This window comes from Sciurus vulgaris (assembly GCF_902686455.1).
Source record: "Sciurus vulgaris genome assembly, chromosome: 4".
Lineage (NCBI taxonomy): Eukaryota > Metazoa > Chordata > Mammalia > Rodentia > Sciuridae > Sciurus > Sciurus vulgaris.
The window spans coordinates 149,908,505-149,932,202 of record NC_136464.1 but is presented as its reverse complement, the minus strand read 5'-3'; the positions used below and the strand labels follow the sequence as shown (position 1 = coordinate 149,932,202).

The window sequence follows — 23,698 nt, the reverse complement described above, 5'->3', positions numbered from 1 at the left end:
CTAGAACTTTGGAAGTTGAAAAATTCTATCAGTAGGAATTAAAATTTAACCCACAGGATCTGGGATTTGTAGTTTAGTGATGGAGTGCTTATCTAGCAATCGGAAGACCCTAGGTTCCATCCCTAGCACCATAAAAGAAAAAAGCAAACAATCCAACAAATAAATAAATAAATACCAGAACAGATGTAGTTCATGAAAAACATGATGGACAGCACTGGGATATAAAACTATTAGGTTAGTCAAAGGACCAAAAAACTTGAATCATATAAAAGAAAAAAATATATATATATAGGAAAAATTAATATTTTTAAAGAGAATAAGAAAAATATCAATAGGAGAAATAGTTGAGTCACCACAAAAGAAAGGAATAGTTATTTTCCTCTCTTAAGAAATAGAGTCTGACCACCATTTGACCCAGCTATCCCATTCCTTGGTATGTACCCAAAGGACTTAAAATCAGCATACTACAATGATATAGCTACTTCGATGTTATTGCAGCTCAATTCATAGTAACTAAGCTATGGAGCCAACCTAGTTGCCCTTCAACAAATGAATGGATAAAGAAAATGTGGCATAAATACACAATGGAATATTACTCAGGCATAAAGAAGAATGAAACTATGGCATTTGATGGTAAATGGATGGAACTAGAGATATCAGGCTAAGTGAAATAAAACAACCCCAAAAAACCAAAGGCTGAATGTTCTGTCTGATATGTGGATGTTAACATGCCATAAAGTGGAGAGGGAAGAATGGAAGTTCACTGGATTAGACAAAGGGTAATGATGGGAAGGGAGGGAGGATGGGAATGGAAAAGGCAATAGGATGAATTGGACATAACTTTCCTATGTTCGTATAGGAATACATGACCAGTGTAACTCCACACCGTGTACAACCACGAGAATGGGATCTAATTAGAATAAGTCATACTCCATTTATGTATAATTTGTTTCAGAATATACTCTACTGTTATGTGTAAATAAAAAGAACAGATAAAAAAAATTTAAAAAAGAAATAAAAAGCCTGCATTAGAAGACTTACATCTGATGATACATACCATGTCTGAGGTGAAAGAACCAAACTCAGAGAAGTTGCAACCAAAATAAACAACAAAGGATAGATCCAGAATGTAGAAAGAATGAGCACAAGTAAGTCACCCCAACAGAAACCCATGCAAACTCCGCCAACATTCATTTGAGGAGAGAGCCCAGGGCAAGACATACAGCTAGACAGTCCTCATCATCAATTGGGGAAATTCATATTGAAACACCCAGACATGGCAAGAGTGACCACATGAAGTGCTGCAAAATGCTGGGAAAGACTGGCCTTTCCTGGGGGGTAGGAGCACGACATGCAAGAGAACCTGGTGAATTGGAAAGCACTCGCCATCCAGCATTATCTAGTCTCCAACACCTCACACCACATGCCCAAGGAGACACTCAGGAGGACATGAGTTGCCCGATGACAGGGAGACCTCAATGTCCCTCAGAATGGGAATGGAGTGCTTTTGTATTGGCTGGTGAAGCAGGCTTCCCTTAAAGCCTGAGAGACTCATTTCTCTATCACACAACAGCATCTGCATGTGCAAGGACAGCTGGGTTCTGCAGCAAGGCTCAGTGTCTAGTGACTGTCCCTCTACAGAGTCCTCCTTCTGTCCCTCACATCACCTGTCTGTGGAACCCAGTCGAGGCAGCTGGAGGCCCGGCTGTAGGTCAGGGTGTGGACAGAACAGGAGGTTGACAATGGCATTTGCTCCAGTCCTGACTGCCTCTCCTCACCAGTGGGAATGGAGTCATGGCCCACTGGCTGCAGGGAGGTGAACTTGATCCAGTGCAGCTTATGTTCAGGAGGGGCAGGTTTGAGTGGGAATAGGTGGCAGGCTCTGCTGCAGTGGTTCATTCAAAGATGGAGTTACTGCCAGGTAAGGGGATAAACCGGATCTGCATGCGTCAGTTGAGATGAACCTCCATAGTAGAGTGAGCAGAGTTCAGTGGAAAAGCAAAGGCAAAGAGCACACTGTATAGTATTTCAGTGCATACATGGTGCATCATGAACATGCAACTTTATAACAAAGTACAATTTACAATTTGTTAAAAAAAGATGGAAAATGTGGAAGAATGTTAAGAGGCATGAGGGTCCAATTTATGTGCAAAAGGAGTTCCAGAAGAAGAGAGTAGGGAAAAAGCAATATTTAAAGCAATTATAGCTACAAACTTTTACAATTTTTATTATATGATTTTATTTTTGCAGTGCTGGGGATTGAACCCAGGGCCTCACACATCCTAAGCAAATAAATATTCTACTACTGAGCCTAACTTTTCATTATCATTGAGCACTATGGATCATCATATATGGGAAATAAAACAATTACTGAGCAGTAATGATAAAAAAGAACCCATATCTAGATTCTTTTTTCTTAATTTTTATTTATTTATTTTTTCATTAACTTTCTTTGACAGTGATATTTCAAAATTTTTTTTCATATGTTTAGGGTAATAATGTCTCTCAATCTACCATTCTTCCCATCCCTACCTCTCCCCTCCTCTCACTCCCCTCTGTACAATCCGGAGTTTCTTCATACTTCCCTACCCACCCCCCACTATGGATCAGCATTCACTTTTCAGAGAAAACATTTGACCTTTGGTTATTTGGGATTGGCTTATTTCACTTAGCATGATCTTCTCCAGTTTCACCCATTTACCTGAAAATACCATAATTTCATTCTTCTTTAAGGCTGAGTAATATTCCATTATGTATATGTACCACATTTTCTTTATCCATTCATCTGTTGAAGGGCGTCTGTGTTGATTCCATGTTTTGCTATCATGAATTGAGCTGCTGTAAACATTGATGTGGCTGCGTCAATGTAGTATGCTGATTTTAAATTCTTTGGGTATAAACTGAGGAGTAGGATAACTGGGTCAAATGGTGATTCCATTCCAAGTTTTCTTAGGAATCTCCATACTGCTTTACAAAGTGGTTGCACCAGTCTGCAGTCCGACCAACAATGTATGAATGTACTTTTTTACCCACATCCTCATCAACACTTATTTTTGCTTGTATTCTTAATAATTGCCATTCTGACTAGAGTTAGAGCATTTTTGATTTGCATTTCTCTAATTGCAAGAGATGATGAACATTTTTTCATATGTTTGTTGATCAATTGTATTTCTTCTTTTCTATAGCCCATTTGTTGATTGGGTTATTATTATTATTATTATTATTTTTTGGTGTTAAGTTTTTTGAGTTCTTTATATATCCTAGAGATTAGTGCTGTATCTGAGATGCATGTGGTAAAGATTTTTTTTCCCATTCTGTAGGCTCTCTCTTCAGATTATTTCCTTTGCCAAGAAGGAGCTTTTTAATTTGAATCCATTCCATTTATTGATTCTTGATTTTACTTCTTGTGCTTTAGGGGTCTTGTTAAGGAAGTCATGTCCTAAGCTGACATGATGAAGATTTGGGTCTACTTTTTCTTCTATTAGGTGCAGTGTCTCTGTTTTAGTGCCTAAGTCTTTGATCCACTTAGAGTTTTGTGCAGGGTGAGAGATAGGGGTTTAATTTCATTTTGTTACATATGGATTTCCAGTTTTCCCAACACCATTTGTTGAATAGGTTATCTTTTCTCCAGTGTATATTTTTGGCACCTTTGTCTAGTATGAGATAGCCATATTTATGTGGGTTTGTCTCTGTGTTTTCTATTTTGTACTATTGGTCTACATGTCTATTGTGGTGCCAATATCATGCCATTTTTGTTACTATTGCTCTGTAGTATAGTTTAAGGTCTGGTATTGTGATGCCTCCTGCTTCGCTCTTCTTGCTAAGGATTGCCTTGGCTATTCTGGGTCTCTTATTTTTCCAAATGAATTTCATAATTTCTTTTTCTAGTTTCATGAAGAATATCATTGGGATTTTAATAGGAATTGTATTGAATCTGTATAGCACTTTTGGTAGTATGGTCATTTTGACAACATAAATTCTGCCTATCCAAGAGCATGGGAGATTTTTCCATCTTCTAAGGTCTTCAATTTCTTTCTTTAGTGTTCTGTAGTTCTCATTGTAGAGGTCTTTCACCTCTTTTGTTAGATTGATTCCCCAGTATTTTATTTTTGTTGAGGTGATTGTGAATGGGGTAGTTTTCCCAATTTCTTTTGCAGTGGACTTGTTGCTTGTATATAGAAATGCATTTGATTTATGGGTATTGATTTTATGTCCTGCTACTTTGCTGCATTCATTTATGAGTTGTAGAAGTTTTCTGGTGGAATTTTCTGGATTTTCTAAGTACATAATCATGTTATCGGCAAATAGTGGTAGTTTGAGTTCTTCTTTTCCTATTTGTAGCCTTTTAATTTCTTCCCACACCCAGAGTCTTCACACTCTAAATTGTAAAGGAATGAAGACAAAGGGAAAATCTTTTGTAAATCACATACCTCAGGATGACAACTTAATGAATGGAGCTGTACTCATGGATCCTCCGATTTCAGGGGAGTCCTGTGCGATGCCTCACAATCCCTTGCCTGGTCAGAGTCCTTCCCCTGTGTTGCAGCTAGTGTGAACCCTCATCCTTGCACGCCCATCCCCACCTCCCTGCTCTCATCCTGTGACAGTGTCTCTCACAGACTTCACAGGACAGGGTGTGGTGTGTAGGTGGAGTCACCAGAGTTTCCCAGCTCTGGAGCTTCTGTGTTCACATGAGTCTTTCTTCCTGTCTTTCCTGCTCATTGTCACCACCTTCTTGTGCCGTTGCTTTCTCAGTCCACTGTACATTGGCCCCTGCTGCATGGCACTCTTCTGGAATAGTCTCTCAGTGGTGGTCTGTTTCCACTGTTGCCAAGGCACTACATCGTTTCTCACCCTCATCTCATCTGGCTTCCCCCTTGGCTTCCTTGGTACTCTTATTCTTGGCTTTTACCAGCTCTGTCTCCTTTACCTGCTGCTTAAATATTAGGATTCTTCAAGGTTATTTTCTTAATCTCTTATTCTCTTTCTAGAAATATCTGCGTTGTAGTCTTGGACACAATTTCAATTCCTGGCTCTGCTAACTACAGTCATGGGTCATTTGATGATGGGACAAGCTCAGGGAAATACGTGCTGTTGGGCGATTTTATCTTTGTGCAAACTTAATGAAGTGCAGTTCCACAACCCTAGAGGCGAAGTTCCCTTGAGTGTGGGGGTCTCTCAGCCACGTCCCACCCACAAACTTATCTAATCAATAAACACACAAGAGCCAATACTCTTTTTTTTAAATGAGATGGGGTTGGTGACCGGTCTGGCCATACCAGCTCTGGTCTCTAACAACGTGGAGTCGCCCAACTCTTTCATTTATAGACACACAGGTAAAGGGGTCCAGAATGGGAGGGGCTTCTTCTGTGATGAACAGGATGGGGTGGAGTTAGCAGAGACATTTTCTCAGGAAAACTAGACAGGGAATCACTCCCACACAGTGCCACATACTTCTGTGCCTGCTAGTTCCTGGAAGCCACGCCTGTGTCCCGTGACTCAACCTTCTCTGATTCTGCTGCTTAAGGATGGCTTCCCACACTTGAGGTGACTCGACCTGGCCTGTTGATGCCTTTAAGGGATGCAATAAGCCTGAGACTTATGAGGCTGCTGTCAACATACCACAGCATACCGTTAACAGTAAACTTTCTTTTATAAGTAGGGTACATATTACATAATGATAAAAAGCATAGTAAATTCACAAGCCAGTGACATAGTTGTTTATTGTCATTATCAAGTATTAATATGATTAAGTATTATATCATTATATCACATGTATATTTTTATATCAAGATTGTGCATGATGCACTTTTATATGACTGGCAGAGCAGTGCGTGTATACACCAGCAGCACCACAGACACGTGAAGAATGTGTTGTGTGACCTCCCTGGGCCATAGGAATGTCTCAGCTCCACTCTAATCTCATGGAACCGCTGCTGCACACGCAGTCCGTCATCGACAGAGACGTTGTTATGTAGTGTGTGACTGTAGTGCCTCTGAATGAGCCATGTTCCCATGCCTTTGTAAATTTTTATTCTGGGACGGGGGTCTTGCCAAGTTGCTGAGGCTGACCTTGAACTTGCAGATCTTCTTTTCTCAGCCTCCCTTGCCACTGTGCCTGGCATGGTCTTTATATCCTGTAATTTTTTTTTTTTTAACATAAAATTCTTAGCCTTGTGCCACAAAATGGCGCTGAAACCCTGGGCATGTTTTTTTAACCTCTCCCAAATCCCAATTTCTTTATCTATAATTTGATGGTGAGAATGTCTATGTTATTAGTATTTAAATGAAATGTAGTATGTGACAGTACCCAAGGACAGGAACTGGCATATGTGTACCATTAATATGTGGCAGAAGTTTCATTCTGTGTATTTTCTTTCTCTTCAGCATAGGTGTGGTAGATACTAATGGATATAATAATGGTTATTGAATACAGGTCCAATGGAGGACTGGTTCTCCGGACATTGGTTAGTTGTCACCCTTACGAAAGTCAGACCTGGACGGAAATGTAACTTTCATATTACTCAAGCTGGAGTGGGCAATGAAAAGGGAAACTCGTTTTCATATTAGTGCTTTCATAGCCTGATGCTGATTCTTTTTTATTGCTTATTATTTCAGAAATTTTGAAGAATCTGAAGATGAGTTGAGAAATGAAGTAGTAGAATCCCTAGAAAAACTCACTACTTCCAAAGAGGGAAGGGAAGAAGTTTCCAGTTCCTTTAAGGATGTTGAAAAACCAGGAGGAAGAGAAGGGATTAGCAGGCTGAAATCTGAAGAATTAAATGAAGGTTTGAAGGCAGTTTCTAGTCCATCTAATGACCAAATCTGTATTACTGATGAAGACAAAGAAATATCAAGAGTCAGTCAAAATATACAAGTGTGATTATTGTATTTTTTCTTTTTTTGTGCTGTGGGGATTGATGTCCTTTTCCTTAAATAATAAAATAGCATCTATTTGCTATAGTATCAGGGTGCAAATAAAAAATAATCATTTATTTGTAAGAGTGTTCCAGTTATCCCAAGGACTTATTTTTATTTCAATTTAGATAATAGAACTAACTTTGTATTAATACTTTCACTTTCAAGTTTCTATTAAGAAATCTTTGAGATAATATATGTGGTCAGCAGAATAATGCAGCTCAACGTCCTTCTCTAAAAGATGTCAAGTCCTCCTCTCTGGAATTTGTGAATATTTTGTTTCCTGGCAAAGAGAAATTAAGGTTACAGATGGAATTAAATTTGCTAATCAGTGACCTTCAAATAGGGGAGTCATATTGATTTCCCAGGTGGGCCATGTGATCACAAGGGTCCTTAGAAGTAGAAGAGGGAGACCAAAGAGGAAAGTGGGGATGGTAGGACTCAGCCTGGCGTTGCTGTCTTTGAAGATGGAGGACCGGGCTGCAGGCTGAGGAATGCAGGCAGATGCTGGAATCTGGGAGAGACTAGGGAATGGATTCTCCCCTGCAGCCTCCGGAAGGAACATGGCCCTGCCGACGCCTTAATTTTAGCCTAGTGCCATTTCAGACTTGTGAGCCGCAGAACTGGAAGATCATAGATGACTTGTTTTAACTGAGTTTGTGATAACTTGTTAGGACAGAAGTAGAAAATTAATGTACTATACAGACTCGTTCACTTAGTGATTCTACCATTTACCATTTTGTAAAACCGATTTTGTACTTTTGGTTTTTCTTGGTACTGGGGATTGAACCCAGGGGTGCTTTACCACTGAGCCATATCCCCAGCCCTTCTTATTTTGTATTTTGAGAAAGGGTCTTGCTGTTGGTTAGGGCCTCCCTAAACTGCTGAAGCAGGACTCAAACTTGCGATCCTCCTCCATTCTCAGTCTCCTACGTGTGCCACCGCACCCAGCTGATTTTATAATTTCTTAAGAGCATATTGAATACTCTTTTTGAAGCTTGATGTTGACATTCACAGAGGTAAGGTAATGGGAAAAGGAGAATTTGGGGGAGGAAACTGAAATGGACCAGTGTTGGATTGGGGTGCTTAAAACAGGCCTTGTTGATCCAGGTTTCAGGCAGATGCAGAGCTGAACTTCGGAATCGAGCTGCCTGTACTTACCACCTGGGTACCTTGTGAACTGGCCTGCATTACAACTTTCTGGAATCAAATTCACTAGCCTTCTAACAGTCTGTGAATACTCTGCCTTCCTGCCCCACACCACCCAGAGATCGGGGCTGTGCTCAATCCTTTTCCTGCAAACACTTGCTGAACACATCATAAGTTCTGACAAATACGTGATGTGATTAACCCCCCTTGCAATGTGAACTCTAAAAACAGTCACCATTTTGTAAAAACCTCAGAACACATTTTCAAGGTGCTTGAATTTTGTGTCTCCTAGAATGCAATCCTAGTAAGTCCCAAATAAATGTAACCTAATGCAATTCTTTGTTCACGCCTAGGTTGGTCTTATCCCAATGAATAAGAGGAAAAAGTCATGTTGTATTAATTATATGCCAAGTAACTTTTACCTTTTCTGGAGTTTTTAGTAGGTTCAAGTGTACGGTTTGTAAACTTCTGGTCTTTGTTCCCCCCTAGTACTAGGGATGGAACCCAGGTGGGTGCTCTATGACTAAGCTACATTCCCATGCCCTTTTAAAATTTTTATTTTGAGACGGGGTCTTGCTAAATTGAGACCGGCCTCAAACTTGTGCTCCTCCAGAGTGACTGGGATTACAGGTGTGTGCCACAGTGCTTGGCATGATCTTCATTCTTACCATGATCTTCTTATATAAAATTAGCCTACTGCCATGAATCTTTCTTGAATGAATAAATAACTGCTAACACATTTCTCATTAAAACTGTAAACTCTGAGGCAGTAAACGACACGTATCATAAGAATTCCAGTGTTTAACATGTGCCTAGATGTTAAATACTAGGGGGCATACCTGCTGAAGGATGGACGTGGCTAGATTTCTAGAGTTCCATCTGAAATATCTGCTCTATAATAAAACTAAAATGGTGCATTGGTTGGTATATTGTTGTACCAAGAAAGAAGAGGAAGAGTTTTTCAGATTATTTCTAGGATCTGCTTAGTATTTGGCATTTGTGTCTTTTTCACTAAATGTGAGGAATGCAAGTATCAGGAGTCACCCACCTGGTGACTAGTCTTTATTTCCTGGAGATATTTGAGGGACTGTTCTTTGAACTTGGTGTACAGTTACATTCCACTTGTTTAGGGAGCTGCTTAGTATGCTTACACCACGAGCTTGAAATTAAAGTTCTCAACATTCCGTTTATTTCAAACTGGGTAACGAATGCTCTGAAGAGACTGGAGCATCACCAACTCCACAAGCTCGACAACTCTGCTAGTGGTCGCCGTATATGTTTATTTACTTCCAGGACATTTCTGGTTCAGACATAATAGATCTGCTAGAGTCTTCTTGTAACCTCCATTTTGAATGGCATTTGAAAGCACGAGAAGCAAAATGATTCCTAATAATCCGAAGACCAAGTCAATGAAAGGCAGAAGAAAGGAAAGTTTAAGGCTAAGCATGTCAGGTTTGCTCCCATGACAAACAGGGAGCAGCCACCAAGCCTTATCAAGATTTTAAATTCTTTGTAAACAGGGCAAGTATTCATAGTGATAAATACATATTATCAGCAAGGCTTTCAACCTGTTTCAGCCCCTAATTCACCTTACCATTTACACACATTCCCTACATCGTGTTCTTCAGGGGCAGTTAGATGATGACTTTGCTCTGGTTTTAGGCTTGGCTCCATCTATTGAATTGACTGTTTGATCAGACCTGCATGTACTTATTTTTAGAATAAATTTTATTAGGAAAATCAGCTTTTGTTAGCTATTATATGATCGTCACCAAACTGATCATCCCTTAAATGGTGCCAATAAGTGTATCTATCAATCCTGCAACCTCCCTTCTTTTTTTCTTTGTTCTTTTTAGTTATATGTGACAGTAGAATGTATGGACATATCATATATACATGAAGTATAATTTCCCATTCTTCTTGTACATGATGTGGAGTTTCACTGGTTGTGCATTCATATATGAACATAGGAAAGTTATGTCCAAATCAGTCTACTGTCTTTCCTATTCTCATCTCCATCCCTTCCCTTTATTCCTCTTTGTCTATACCAGTGAACTTTTATCCTCCCATCCTGCCTTAGCATCTGCATATTAGAGATAAACATTCAGTCTTTGGTTTTTTGGGGTTGGTTTATTTCATTTAGCATGATAGTCTCCAGTTCCATCCATTTACCTGCAAATGCCATAGTTTCATTCTTCTTCATGGCTGAGTAATATTCCATGGTGTGTAGATACCACATTTCCTTTATCCATTCAACTCTTGAAGGGCACCTAGGTCCTGCAACCTCCCTTCTAAGAGTCTTGCAACATTTACATGTAGTCCAGGTGAGCATGCATCACTAGGAATATTGGAACTGATGCTTTTCCGTTTTTCTAGGACGGGGAAATAGAGTTAGCAGGGGAGCAATGGGAGAGGTGGGGTAAATTTCGGAGACCAATCCGCTTCTAGAAACTTGTATAACTTATAGTTATGTATTGAGTAACTTTTCTTTAGTACTCATTGACATGGCACAGACACACTCTTTTATTTATTTCAGTCCTGAGTTTAGGGTACGTTTACATAATTAAACACAAATATTCTAAAAGCAATGACAAACAGACTAGTCTTTATCTCATAATTTTGCTTATAAGATCATCCTGAAAATTATTAAAATATATAAGGGCTGGGGGTGTAGCTTATTGGTAAAGCGTATGCTTAGCATACACCAGGGCCTGGGTTCAATCTCCAGGACCAACACCAAAGCAAACCAACCAAACTTAAAAACCCCCAAGCATATAAAGCACTGCAGCTTTTTGGTATGTCTGAAATATTTATTAAAAACAAAAAAGTCTAGTCAGGCACAGTGATGCACGCCTGTAATTCCAGCAACTCACCGGGCTGAGGCTGGAGGACTGCAAGTTTGAGGCCAGCCTCAGCAACTTAGTGAGAGGGCTAGGGATATAGCCCAGCGGTGGTAAGGTGTGAGTTCAATCCCCAGTACAAAAAATAAAAATAAAAAAAAGGAAGCATACTAATTGAATTGATAGACTACATGAAAGATATAAAAGGCTGGGAAAAATACCCAAGATAGTGAAAAATCACAGCTTTAAGTTATATTTTGATACAAATACATTTTATATCAATTACATTCAAATCATATTTTAATACAAAGACTATGTAACATATACTTTATAGTGCACAGCTGGAAATAAGAATGTAAATTCCCATTGCTGTGGGTTTAAAAGAGTATGTATGCTTGGACCACTCAAAAGGGAAGTCTTGGAAGAATTAGTATTACCTAGAAGTTCTCCAGACAGTAAGTACTGACACACTACTTGGATACGTCATAGTAAGTCATTCAGAAAACAAACAATAATAAAAAACTTCAACTTGTTCTATACCACATTAGGAAAACTGAAATTGAGCATATATGCAAATTATTTTTTGGTACATGAAAGTCATTTTGAAGAAGGTTAAAAATGTTTTAAGGAATTCTAGAATCTTCTTTTCCTTCACTCCAACCTCTACTTATTTTCTGTTCATTTTAATTTATCTTTAGTTCCCTAATTTTGTGTAGATGGGTAGGCTGAGTGAGCAACAGCACGGATTTTACCTCAAAGACTGGTTATAAAGCAAGCACTGGGCTGACAGAACACCAGGGTCACTGATGCTGTCCTTAAACAGCTTTGTGGTACAGAAGGAGTCCACTGAATTGTTTAGATTTTAATTGTTCTTATCTGTGATGTTGAAAATAAGAGAAAACTGGACTAGAGAATTTTCAGGGTTCTTCCCAACTACAATTTCCAGTCTTTGTAAACTGAATCACCTCCAACACAAAAGTTCTGTTGGTGTGTGGCATCTGGGACAGTTTTTCTGCTTTTTGATCTGATGACAAAGATGGGCTGCAGATGAATCAACATAACTGGGAGTAGAAAATGAAATTGGCTGGATAGATAAATAGTTGAGACTGCAAGGGAATAATATACCTTTTTCAGATGCTTCTAATACAAATGTGAACAAGACTGTAAGGGAGGGTCAACTCACTGAATTAGAAGGATTTATTTTTATGCCGAAAATGCCAAAAGTTCTGGGTCTTTATAGCCATATCTGCACACACATTTGCTTTTCCATGCTAGTTATTCAGGATAGAAGTCAAATTAAATTTATACTAGTTCCTAGCTACTGGTTTAGTATCCAAGGATCTACCCAGAATTGTAATACATTGGTAAAAGATGGAATTATAAAAGATATTTACTATCGGTTCTTACCTTTAATTAAAGTAACTTCTGTAATTTTCAAAGAAGTTTCACTCACTATCAGTGGTACACCTCTAAAAGGTAGTGAGGACAGGCATCAACGGGCCCAGATTACAGACGAAAAATCCGAGACTCAGAGAGATTAAGGTGCAGCTCCAGTGGAGGAGGTTGGACACACTGTAAACAGTGCGGCAGAGGTCTGGCCCAAGTATGACAACTGCTGGTCCAGTCCTGTTTTCCAAATGCCACTTTCAATGCATGATGCTGATCAAAGACACTGTGTGTTACACCATCATTGCCAAACAACTTATCTTTAGGTTCTCCTGAATGAATCAGGGCTGACTTCCAGCTTAAGATGCAGAGCTGTTAAGGGATAATGAGATAACCAAAAAAATGTGCAGATAGCACTAAACGAAAAGCACTTTTCACAAAAACCTAGTTACAGAAAACACTGCTAGTAGTAACTTGGTCCCCACATGCTTCCACACATCTCGGAAGCAGGCAATTCCATCTTTTGACCATATGCTTTGGGAACATGATTAGTTAAGTCTGCTTCAAGTTTCTTTCTTTTTTTTTTTTTTTTTGGTACTAGGGATTGGACCCAGGGATGCTTAACTACTGAGCCATGTCCCCAGTCCTTTTTATTTTTTTGAGACAGGGTCTCACTAAGTTGCTTGGGGCCTTGCTATGTTGAAGCTGGCCCCAAACTTGTGATCTCCTACCTTTACTTCCAAGTCACTTGGATTACAGGCGTATACCACCATGCCCAGCTCTTTTTTCTTTTATGAAAACCACTAGATACATTTAAAAGGGTCATTCATGATTTGTTTAGAATTTAAATACACCAGAATTTCTGGGATGGGGGATATACCTTAGTAGAATATTGGGCAGAACACTTGCCCTGGGTTTCATTCCCAGCATTAATTGTTTTTTCTTTCCTGTTTGCTAACTTGAAAACTTGGATTTAAAAGATATAGATTATATCAGAATTAGTATTATTTAACTTTTTTCTTTCAGATCTGTATTTTTTAGTATTTGCAACCAAATACTAACCTCAAATTTTTACAATAAACTATATAAGATTACCTTTCCACTTAGGTAATTTTGCCTTTTTTCACTGAAATAAATACTTTGTCTATATACACAGTGCTGAGAACACGTATGAAGGCATGTAACCATTTTATTTCTTGGTGCTAGGGACTGAACCCAGGATCCTGTACCTACTTAGCATATGCTCTGTCACTGAGCTACACCCTTAGTCCAATCATTTTTTATAAAATATCCTTAATATATACAGATATGGCATTATTTAAATAGCTTCTCCACAGACGATAGGAATGTCACTTCAAACTCCTGATCAGAGAATCTCTTTATGGATTCACGAGCATTGTTTCTGATTTGGAGTCTCCTTTCAGCAGACAGGGAAAGAATATGAGCCATGGTTTCAGCATAGCCTTCTTCACTCTCAGCCAGAAATCCAGTTACATCTCCTGCGTGAGGGACGACGATGTCGAGCTTCGGGCCCCCTGAATTGTGTGCGAGTGTAATTGTGCCAGCTGCCATACACTCCACAACTCCTGAGGGGGGAACCACACATTCTTTAGGTTGGTTGGTTTGTTTTGAGGTACCCGGACAGAACCCAGGGCCTCACACATACTAGGCAAACACTCTACCACTGAGCCACACCCCCCAGTCCTTTTTATTTTTTGAGACAGGGGTTTTGCTAAGTTGCCCAGATTGGTCTTGAACTTATGATCCTCCTGCCTCAGCCTCCCGAGGAGCTGGGATTACAAGCATGCACCATGGTACTCAGCCATCCTTTAAGTTTTAGGGTGTGTTCACAAGAACAAGGATGAATGGAAACCTTCAGAAACTTTGAGAGACTCAATGAGAAATTTAATTAAATGTCTATATGTCTATAAATTTGCTCATTTAACTCATGGTGCAAAATAAAATGATTTAGCCAGGTACAGTTGTGTGTGCCTATAATTCCTGCAGCTCAGGAGGCTGAGCCAGGAGGGTTGCGAGTTCAAAGCCAGCCTTAGCAACTCAGCAAGACCCTGTCTCTAAATAAAATACAAAAAAGGCTGAGGATGTAGCTCAGTGGTTAAGTGCTCCTGGGTTCCATCCCTAGTACCAAAAAGAAGAAAAAAAAGTTTTAAAGTTTTTTAGTTCTTAAAGCTTCACAATAATGCTGCTTTATTCTTAAAACAGGTAAGTAGTTAAAAGTCTACAAAAATATTCTCTAAAAAATATACTGCACAAAAAACAGATGAATAATGTTAGCAAGATGGTAGAGTATTAGTAGGTATCAATAAGATAAAAAGAGTGAAAAGATATCAAAAGCAAAATTTTAAGAGTTTAAATTACATTACTAGCAGAAAAAAAAAATGGAAACCACCTTGGTGATATGCACTGTTGCTGGTACTCATGTTAGTGTCTGAATTTCTGGCATATTTGATGCTGCTGTACCCAACAGCAGTATTGAACCATCCGGAAGTTGTGGTTAGTGTTTACCAAATGATGCAGGTGAGAATATAAACTACTCCAGCCAGTCATTTTTTGGCCATATTCTTGAAGAGAAGTCCTTCAGAAAACAATTTACATGCTCACTTCTCTGAAGGATGGCACACAGCTGGTATCATCCCAGGTGCACAGGAGAGAAGTTAAGTTATTCCAACTGATTCTTCTACAGCTGTGAAATCCTTGCAGAGCAGCACTCAGCACCTCACACTCTGTTTAAGGGCAGCAAACCTCCTCTCGTCCTTTCTCAGAGATCTAAATCTAATCAGTTCTACCTTTCCCTCTGTGATCTTCCCACCTCTTTCTCTTCCCTTTATCTTATTTTATTTTCTTGTACTGGGGAGTAAACCCAAACCCAGAGATACTTTTCACTGAACTGCATTCCCAGCCCACTTTTTACTTTTTGAGACAGGGCCTTGCTGAGGCGGGCCTTGAACTTGCGATCCTCCTGCCCCAGTAACTGGAATTCCAGGCACGCATCACCCTGGTCCTTCTCTATCAGCATGTAAGATAGTTGAAATTCATAAAAACATGACTGGGTGATAGTTGAATATGTTAAATGAGGGTGCCAGCAGAGTGAGGAATGACCACGTGGGGCTTGGGGAAGGCACACAAAGTCTCCTTGAGACACGTCGTCTCTAGTTGTCGGTCTCTTTCACCTCTCTTTCACATATAAACTCAAAGTGTGGTCTCCACTTGCTCATTTTTAACTAATGCTCGACTTCACACAGTATGGCTTTTGCTTCCCCTTCCCCCTTGACACTGCTCTGCGCAGGTGCGCAATGACTTTCTTACCTTCCCCAGCTTCTGGGCAGCATCGGAGTCTGTTGTCCTTTCCCTTCTTCCTGAAGCACCGTCTTCCACGGGCTCCAAGACACTGCACTCTGCCTGTCCCCAACCCACCATCCTCTTCTTTGCTGGCTCTCCTCTGCCGCTTAGCTGCTCCTGTCCGCAGCGTTTGGCCGAGAGGCTCTTCTCGCAGCGCATGCTCCACCCACATGTGCAGGGCTTCAGTAACCACCCGGACAAGGACAAGCCCTCACTCCACATTTCCACATCAGGTCATCTCATCAACCTCGCCTCCTATCTACAGTGACCCGCAGGATACAGGCACTTAGGTGTTCCACAGCCGACCCAAACCCTACTCACCGGAGACTTGGCTTACCACGAGCCCTGTTCCTGGGTCCTGTTCCTGGGTCCCGTCTCAGGGAAAGCCAACACCATCCCCAGCTGCCCAGCCCCAGAAGTCACCCCTGACTCGGCCTGCTCCCTCATTTAACGTATTTAGCTAATCACCAGTCTTGTTCAGTACTCCCTCAGAATCTCTCAAGCCGGCCTGCTACCCAACTCAGGCCCAGACCCTCTGCCTGGGTGGCTGCAGCTGCCAGGCTCAGCTTCCTGCCTTCCTCATCCTCCCCACACTCCCCACAGGCAGCCACAGGGGGCTTTAAGAAACAGAAGCTTTTAATTGCAATACTTGAATGCTTCCTTCTGGGCTGGGGAGCTGTGGTAGAGCACTTGCCTAGCATGTGTGAGGCCTTAGGTTCCATCCTGACTGCCCGCTTTCCACAAAAAATCTTCCAACCTTTCCCACTGGCTTGACCGGGCCCAGTTTACCTCTGTTGTCTTGCTTTTCTCCCTCACACTGGGCTATGTTGGACTGTCCCTTGAATGTGCCTGGTCATGCTCCTGCTGTCCCTCTTGTCGCAGTGCTCCTGCCTTTGCTGGATATGCTCCCCTCTTGGCTGGGCAACTTCTAATTACTGTTGAGGCCGCAGCTTGAGTGTCACAACACTCAACATTCCCTGCTCCCGTGAGTGTGTTAGGTGTTTTTTGGTAAGATTCTTAGTACCTACCAGAGTACCTGGCACAGGGTGAAAGTATCAGTGGAAGGAAGCACAGGAAGTCAGACCCTGTAAATAAGGTTGTGTCAACACATTCCTGTTGAATTTCTCAGCTTCTATTGTGCTACTCACTAAACAATGTATAACAATCTAAACAATCTAAAACAATGTTTAAAAAATTAAATGATGATCTTGGTATAGGAAACTTCACTTGCATGTTTTTCTGTTTTTCCCTTAACAACTTTGTGAGGCAAAGTAGGCACTTGAGAAAAATATGCTGAACCAAATTAGGCATAAAGCAGTACTTGGTTTTTCACTCAAGTGGTACGCTTAACATGAGGTCAGGATAGAGGTAACAACCTGTGCTAGAATAAACAAGAAACAATAAAAGGCAGGGAGATTTAAATGGAGCACTTAGGATGGGATATGGCAGCAAGATGAGGGGAGGTCACTTCAATAATGCGTGTAGAATCAATAAAAGACACAAAGAATTACTATGAGAAGCCATCTGGAAACAGAGGGTCTCAGGTTTTGATATACAACAGAATTACCCAAGCAGCTATAGTGAAATACTTGTCCAGAGGGGCCCTGTACACAGATTCCAATTTGATTGTTAGTAGGATTAGGGCAGGGCCTAGGAATCTGTATATAGATGAATTTAGATGGGGAAAGAAAAGAGCAATGGCTATCTGGGTCAGAATCCAGGCCCTACCACTTCCGGTGTGACTGATTTTAGCAGTTTCTAAACCTCTGTGCCTGGGTTTCCTCATCTGTAAACAGGAATAATAATAATACCTATCAAGTAGGGTTTTGGAGATTAAACGAGATCATACTTCTAAAAACCTAACACAGTTACCTGCATAGTAAGTGTTCAATAAATATTTGTTGTTTTGTTTTGTTTTTGCTGTGCTTAGGATCTAACCCAGGGTTCTACACATGGTAGACAAGTGCCACACCACTAGCTACAACCCCAGACCAAGTGTTATTATTAACTGCTGTCTTACAGGTCTCAAACGGTGGACCAAGGAAAGAGAATTAGGTCTTAATGCAGACTGCCAAAGTAATATCATAAAAATTCTAAAATATACATCTATACATCTCATGGAACCAAATAAGTTTAAAAGACAAACTCACCAATCCCAAAATGCTCATTCCACATGGTATGGAGGCCAATTGTTGCTTCAGACAAATAATTCTTTAACTCATCAAATGGAATGTTTATCTTAAATTCCACATTTTCTTGAACTCCTAAATCCTCAGACAGTCTTCTCAGTTGGTTTACCCTAAGTTCATCATCTTTGTTACGACAACCTCCAATGAGGACAAGTTTAAGTGAAGAAGGTGGCTCAACTACTTTCTTATCCAGCAATTTAGCAAAGGCTCTGATCTGCAAAGGATGATTTTTTTCAGGCCTGAACTGGCCAATGGAAACCAATATATGTCCTGGGGTCATTTTTTTCTCATGTAAGGGAATATCCAGAAATGTCTGCACATCACAAGGTGGATAAACGATGTTGGTGCAATTCCCAACCTTCCACAGTGAAAGAATATGGTTTAGTGTCCAAGAAGAATTGACCATGACTACATCACTGCAAGAACCAACAAATCCATAAAAAAAGGCAAATAAATAGTAGTAGATGAGCTTTACTTTGCTGAGAAAGGGGTTCTTGGTAATGAAGGCTGCATTATTAAATCCAACATTTTGATTCTTCACTACAGAGAGCATGTCAGTGCTGATAGTAGGATAATGAACATAGCTTCCAACTTGGCAACCTCCTATATACTTAAACAGAGGGAGTGTGAAGGCATAGCCCATTGAATCAATGTAAACATCAGGAACGCACTGCATCAGAGCTTCCCAGCCAAGAAAAATGGATCCTAGACTTTGGCCAAGCAACGTAAAGTGAGGATAGTGTGCATCTTCCACAAGGTAGCGTTTCTTTAAGAAAACAAACTGCACTGGGCGAGTTAACCTGATGTTAAATCTTCTGAAAGCACCTTCTAGTATCTGTTGACCACTGACATTATCACCAGTATAAACAACATATACTGCTTCAGGATACCTAGAATAGAATAGTTGAGAATGTCATTTGTTTAGGTTCAAATTGAGCAGAAAGTTAGTTTTCTCACAATCATAAGCTTATTTTGATACTAAAATATGCTTTCAACTGTTTTTCATTCATTGCATTTGTACTGCTAACCGTACCCTTTCCTGAGTCATCTACTGCCCAAAGACTAAAATGTTGGTCCTTCAAATGAGACCATGTGCTATGGTTTGAATGTTTGCATCCCCTCCAAATTCGTGTGTTAACTACTCTTTAATATAGTGATATTAAGAGGGGGCTGCTGGGGATGTAACTCAGTGGTAGAATTACTCAAGGATTATGATTTAATAAAATCTACAACTTTTACTATTTCATCAAAGATATCATCCCCCTCCCCTTTGGTACTGGCATTACAAGGGACTGGGTTTGATCCCCAGAACTGCCAACCCCCACCCCCAAAAAGAGAAGTGGGCTTCATAATGAAATTAATACCTTTATTTTTCCATTTATTGGTGCTGGGGATTGACCCAGAGCCTTGTGCATGCTAAGCACCCACTTTACCTCCATCCCCAAGTGCCTTTTTAAAGAAGGTCTAAAGGAACTCATTCACCCATTTTGCCAAGAGGATGCAGAAGAAGCAGCCGTCTATGAGGCAGAGTGAGCTCTCATTAGGTACTAGATCTGCTGGTGCTTTGATCCTGGACTTCCCAGCTTCCAGAACTGTGAGCAATATATTTCTGTTGTTTATAAATTACTCAGTCTAAATATTTTCATGCAGCAGCCCGATCAGACTAAGACACTGTGTCTTCTAGTTCTTTGCTATTTTTTTCCATTAAGAGTTTCAAAAAAGCATAGAGCAACAAAACTGCTGACTTATTAATATGAAATTCCCATTTTTTAGGAAATATTAAAATATTTTAATGGGAAGGGGGAATAGCTCAGAGGTAGTGCACTTGACTATTATGTGTGAGCCTCTGAATTCAATCCCCAGCAATGCAAAAAATCAAAACAAAACAAAAACTCATTTTGACAACATTTTCAATATAAAAAAGTAATGAACTATTAATAAAATACTCATAAACAAATGAAAATTCAATAAACATGTTCTCAGATGGGATCAAGGTGTTTTTATCTGAGAAATGCAAACATGTTTTTAAAGCGAGGTTCTTTTTGGGGTACTGGGGATTGAACCCAGGAAGGCTTTACCACTGAGCTACATTCCTGGTCCTTTTTATTTTTTGAGACAGGGTCTTACTAAATTGCTTAGGGTTTCAAACATGTGATTTTCTTGCCTCAGCCTTCCAAATTGTTGGGATTACAGGCATGTGCCATTGTACCTGGCTTAATTTCTTTTGAGACAAGGTTTATATTGTCCAGGCTGGCCTCCAACCTCTGGGCTCAAGCAGTCTTCCCACTTCAGCCTCTAGAGTAGCTGGGACCATGCGCACATGGTGCTGCACTGGTCTAAAATTCAATAGGCTGTATGAGGCGAGTGGGCAAATGAGAGAAATATTCTCTTATTAAAGAACAGTTTTTAAAAAGGAATTCCTGGCTATGAATAAGGTACAAGAGAAAGGAATTTCTGGGTAGCAGTTTTTCTAAAAATGGCAATAATATAGAAAATTAGCTAAATATGATACATACTTACTTTTTCTGCAGGGTTCTCAAGGCACACCATAAAACTCTTTCCCCTCCTCCACCAGCATTGCAGTATGGATGAAAAAATGCAATCACCATTTGATTTTTCCCATTTTTGCTGGCTGACGCTGACTTTTTCTTTCTCTGTAGCAGTAGTCTGAGTCCCCAAAGGGCAATGACCAAACATACACATAAAGCTCCACATACAATTAGCCCAGGGAAGAATAATGAATAAAACAATCTGAAATAAGAAGGAAAAGGTGAAAATTCATCTGATGCCCATTTTTTTAAAAAAGACTACAAATTAACATCTAATTTTACATATTTATATATCAGTAGCAAAGAAAATCTTTGTAGTTTGCAAGCCTGTTAACAAAATACTCAAAATACTTTTATGGTGCTGGTGATTGAATTAAGGGTCTCAGAAACGCTAGGCAGGCATTCTACCACTGAGCTATACCCCAAGACCCCCTACCTTTTTTTTTTTTTAATTCTAGTGAGGCAAAGAGGCCTGTATCTGGGATCCCAGCTTACTCAGGAGGCTGAGGTCAGAGGTTTACTTGAACCCAGAGTTCAGTGGATCTTTTACTTCTTTGCGATTTGGTAGTCTATCAGTTTTTCAAGTAAAAATTGTGTCCCATAAAGTATCTAATTCAGCATGCAGATCAGATGATTATGTAAGAGATTTTCCTTGAGATAGCCACCATACAGCAGTATACAAGTGCTTTATGTATACCCCCACCCATTTTGTTATATAGAATATTAAAGAGATATGTACTTAAGGGTTATGATTTAACAAATACATAACTTTTACTGTTTTATCAAAAATGTATTTTTTTCTTTTTCTTTGGTAATAGGATTTAACCCAGGGGTACTTTAGCACTGAGTCAGATCCCCAGACCATTTTCTAATTTTTTATTTTGAGACAGGTTTTGATAAGTTGCTTAAGGCCTCACCAAATTGCTGGCCTCAAATTTGTAATCCTTCTGCCTCAGGCTCTGGAGTTCCTGGGATTACAGGCATGTGCCACTGCTCCCAGCTTATCACAGATATTCTTAATTAAAACTGGCTATTTAGCAAGTGCTAAAAAACACAATGACTGGTGCAGTTTGACATCACTGCCTTGATTTGTGCTAGAGCAGTTTTATTCAGTTACTTTTGCACCATCAGTACAAATGTCAATATACTGAAAAAGCAACTGCTACCTTAACATTATTACAAAAACAGTTTTGACCTTGAAGATCTACTGAAAGAATCTTGAACCTGCATGGATCCACAAGCTACACTTTGGTAAGATTTGTCATTATTTAACATTTGGAATATATATATTCACAAAAGCAGCACTATACAGAACAGTTTGCTTCCCTAGGACAAGCTTTCAAAAGTCTGTTTTACTTAAAATGTAGATGACTCAAGAGAATCTAAAGATTTTTTATGACAAGTCCTTCAAATGATTCAGGTGGGAAAATTCACAGGATTGGCTTTTCAAATTGAACTATATAACTTAAAATCAGAAAAAGAATCATACTAATGATTAAAGTTAAGTCAGTCCTTTGAATGTTAGTTTCAAAGACACATTTTGTGTTTCTATAAATTTATTAAATACCTTATAATACATGCACATCACAATCATACATTTTAAGATTTAAATATAATTAAAATATGTAATATTAAATGATGTTTGTCCATATATAAACAAAAGGCTTACAAAAAACCTTAAAAAAAAAAAAAAACAGTGACTCAATAGTGAGTCACTCATTTAGCAGACATTTAGCCATGATAATGTACTGAGTTAGGGTAATTCCATAAGGCAGGTAACATGAAGGAGAATATATTTTCCCATTTAGAATGTTTTAAATAAGTATAGAAGTTGAAGTAGGGCAAAAATGAAGAAGAAATACCAGAGTTTTGTTGAGAATATATACATACTACTATTCAGGAATGCACTGTGTTAATTATAACTTTTCAACCGGAACAGAATTTGTAGGTGTTAAAAAAAACTAGGAAGGTATTATAAACTAGGTCTTCAGTTTAATCATTGCAGAGTAAGGCATTTAATATACCACAATATTATAACAACAAAGGTGGGAAATTGAGTTTTTTCACTAAAATGTTAAGAGTGTTTATCACCAGATGGTAGCATTCCTTTTACTTATCTATTTCCTAGTTTTTTTGGAAGAAACGATTATGAACACAACAATAAGGGTAATATTTTCACATAAGTATTTTTACATCCAGAGACAATAAATCAATGAATGACCAAGAACACAGAATTCATCATAAACTTTATAATGAAGTGCCATATTAACAACTGCAGTTTTGGTTGGAGTAAAAGAGTTTTAGTAAATAGGAGAAACTGCTTGGGGCGGTGGCGCATGCCAGTCATCCAGCGATTTGGGAGGCTGAGGTGCGCGAGTTCTATGTGAGCCTCGCAATTTAACGAGGCCCTGTTAGCTTAGCGAGACCTTGTCTCAAAAAACAAACAAACAAAAAAAACCCCAAACCAAACAACAACAACAAACAAACCTAAGGATGTAATTCAGTGGTAAAGTGCCCATGGGTTCAATTCCCAGTACAGAGAGAGAGAGAGAGAGAGAGAGAGAGAGACACAGAGAGACAGAGAGACAGACACTGCTTTATCTAAGAGAGAAACATGATAGATGGGAAAATCACTCACGGCTCAATCATAAGGGTAAATGAGAAATGAATATGAATATCATGACAGAGTAAATGGATTGCGAAGAAAAAAGAAAAAGTTGAAACGGAGAAGGAAACGACCCCTTGGCCACAATGAAAAAGGCGAAAAAAATGCGGTAATCGGAGTCTTTAGACTTAGTCTGCTCCAACCTACCGAGGAGACCCCAAAGGGACAGGAAGACGGCTCACTGGCCCGAAAAATATCCTAAATCCTGGGATAAGATCCTAGATCCATGACAAGGGCGGCCATTCTCCCGCAAACCTTAGCTGCACCGGACGGCCGAGTGTCACCACCCGACAAGCAGCGCCTGCGAGCCCACAGCCCCGCTCCTCACCTCAACAAATCGCACAGGCACCAGCCCCCTCTGGAGGCCGCCATCTTCGGTCGACCCCCGAACTCAGGAAGCGCTTGGACGTTCCTCTTCTCTATTGGCTCCTGAGGAAGCCGGCGTCACTCTCCCGGCCCTCGCGGACCAATCGTGCATTACCATTGGTTGCCGGTAGCAGCTTCCCACGGCCTTCTAGCCAATAGAATGGCCGAGTAGTAAAGGAGATTTTTGGCGTGGCGCGCACGGGTCCTGCACCCCATGGGCGGCACCTCAGTGGGAGGTGGGCGGTGGGGGCGTGGCCTATGACGGACAGCGGCGCT

General features: G+C 40.0%; 2 protein-coding genes across 10 annotated transcripts in view; one reads left to right on the top strand and one right to left on the bottom strand.

The window, feature by feature from the left end:
• NEK5 (NIMA related kinase 5) overlaps window positions 1-7,002 on the top strand; it is a 71,066-nt gene extending 64,064 nt beyond the window's left edge. For all 8 annotated transcript variants that reach the window (XM_079136159.1, XM_079136158.1, XM_079136155.1 and 5 more), the window contains one exon: window positions 6,619-7,002. In XM_079136159.1, coding sequence (XP_078992285.1) covers window positions 6,619-6,883 — 265 coding nt within the window. In that variant the 3' untranslated portion in view covers window positions 6,884-7,002. The remainder of the gene's footprint in view (window positions 1-6,618) is intronic.
• Window positions 7,003-10,566: 3,564 nt separating this feature from the next.
• ALG11 (ALG11 alpha-1,2-mannosyltransferase) lies at window positions 10,567-23,529 on the bottom strand. 2 transcript variants are annotated; one of them, XM_079136179.1, is made up of 4 exons: window positions 23,385-23,529; window positions 20,363-20,593; window positions 17,804-18,732; window positions 10,567-13,879 (listed from the first exon to the last, which is right to left on the bottom strand). In XM_079136179.1, the coding sequence occupies exons 1-4, from the start codon at window positions 23,426-23,428 to the stop codon at window positions 13,608-13,610; spliced, it is 1,476 nt and encodes a 491-aa protein (XP_078992305.1). In that variant the 5' UTR covers window positions 23,429-23,529; the 3' UTR covers window positions 10,567-13,607. The 2 variants fall into 2 exon arrangements, with proteins under 2 accessions (XP_078992305.1, XP_078992306.1); XM_079136180.1 differs by lacking the exon at window positions 23,385-23,529 and adding an exon at window positions 23,204-23,350.
• Window positions 23,530-23,698: the final 169 nt, after the last annotated feature.

Bases quoted from the DNA above. Each gene is read 5' to 3' on its own strand.
- ALG11 (XM_079136179.1), bottom strand. From the start codon at position 23,428: ATGGCGGCCTCCAGAGGGGGCTGGTGCCTGTGCGATTTGTTGAG. The intron at 18,733-20,362 runs GTAAGTATGTAT...ATTCTATTCTAG, and splicing joins TTGAGAACCCTGCAGAAAAA to GTATCCTGAAGCAGTATATG. The intron at 13,880-17,803 runs GTGAGTTTGTCT...TTCCCCCCTCAG, and splicing joins GAATGAGCATTTTGGGATTG to GAGTTGTGGAGTGTATGGCA.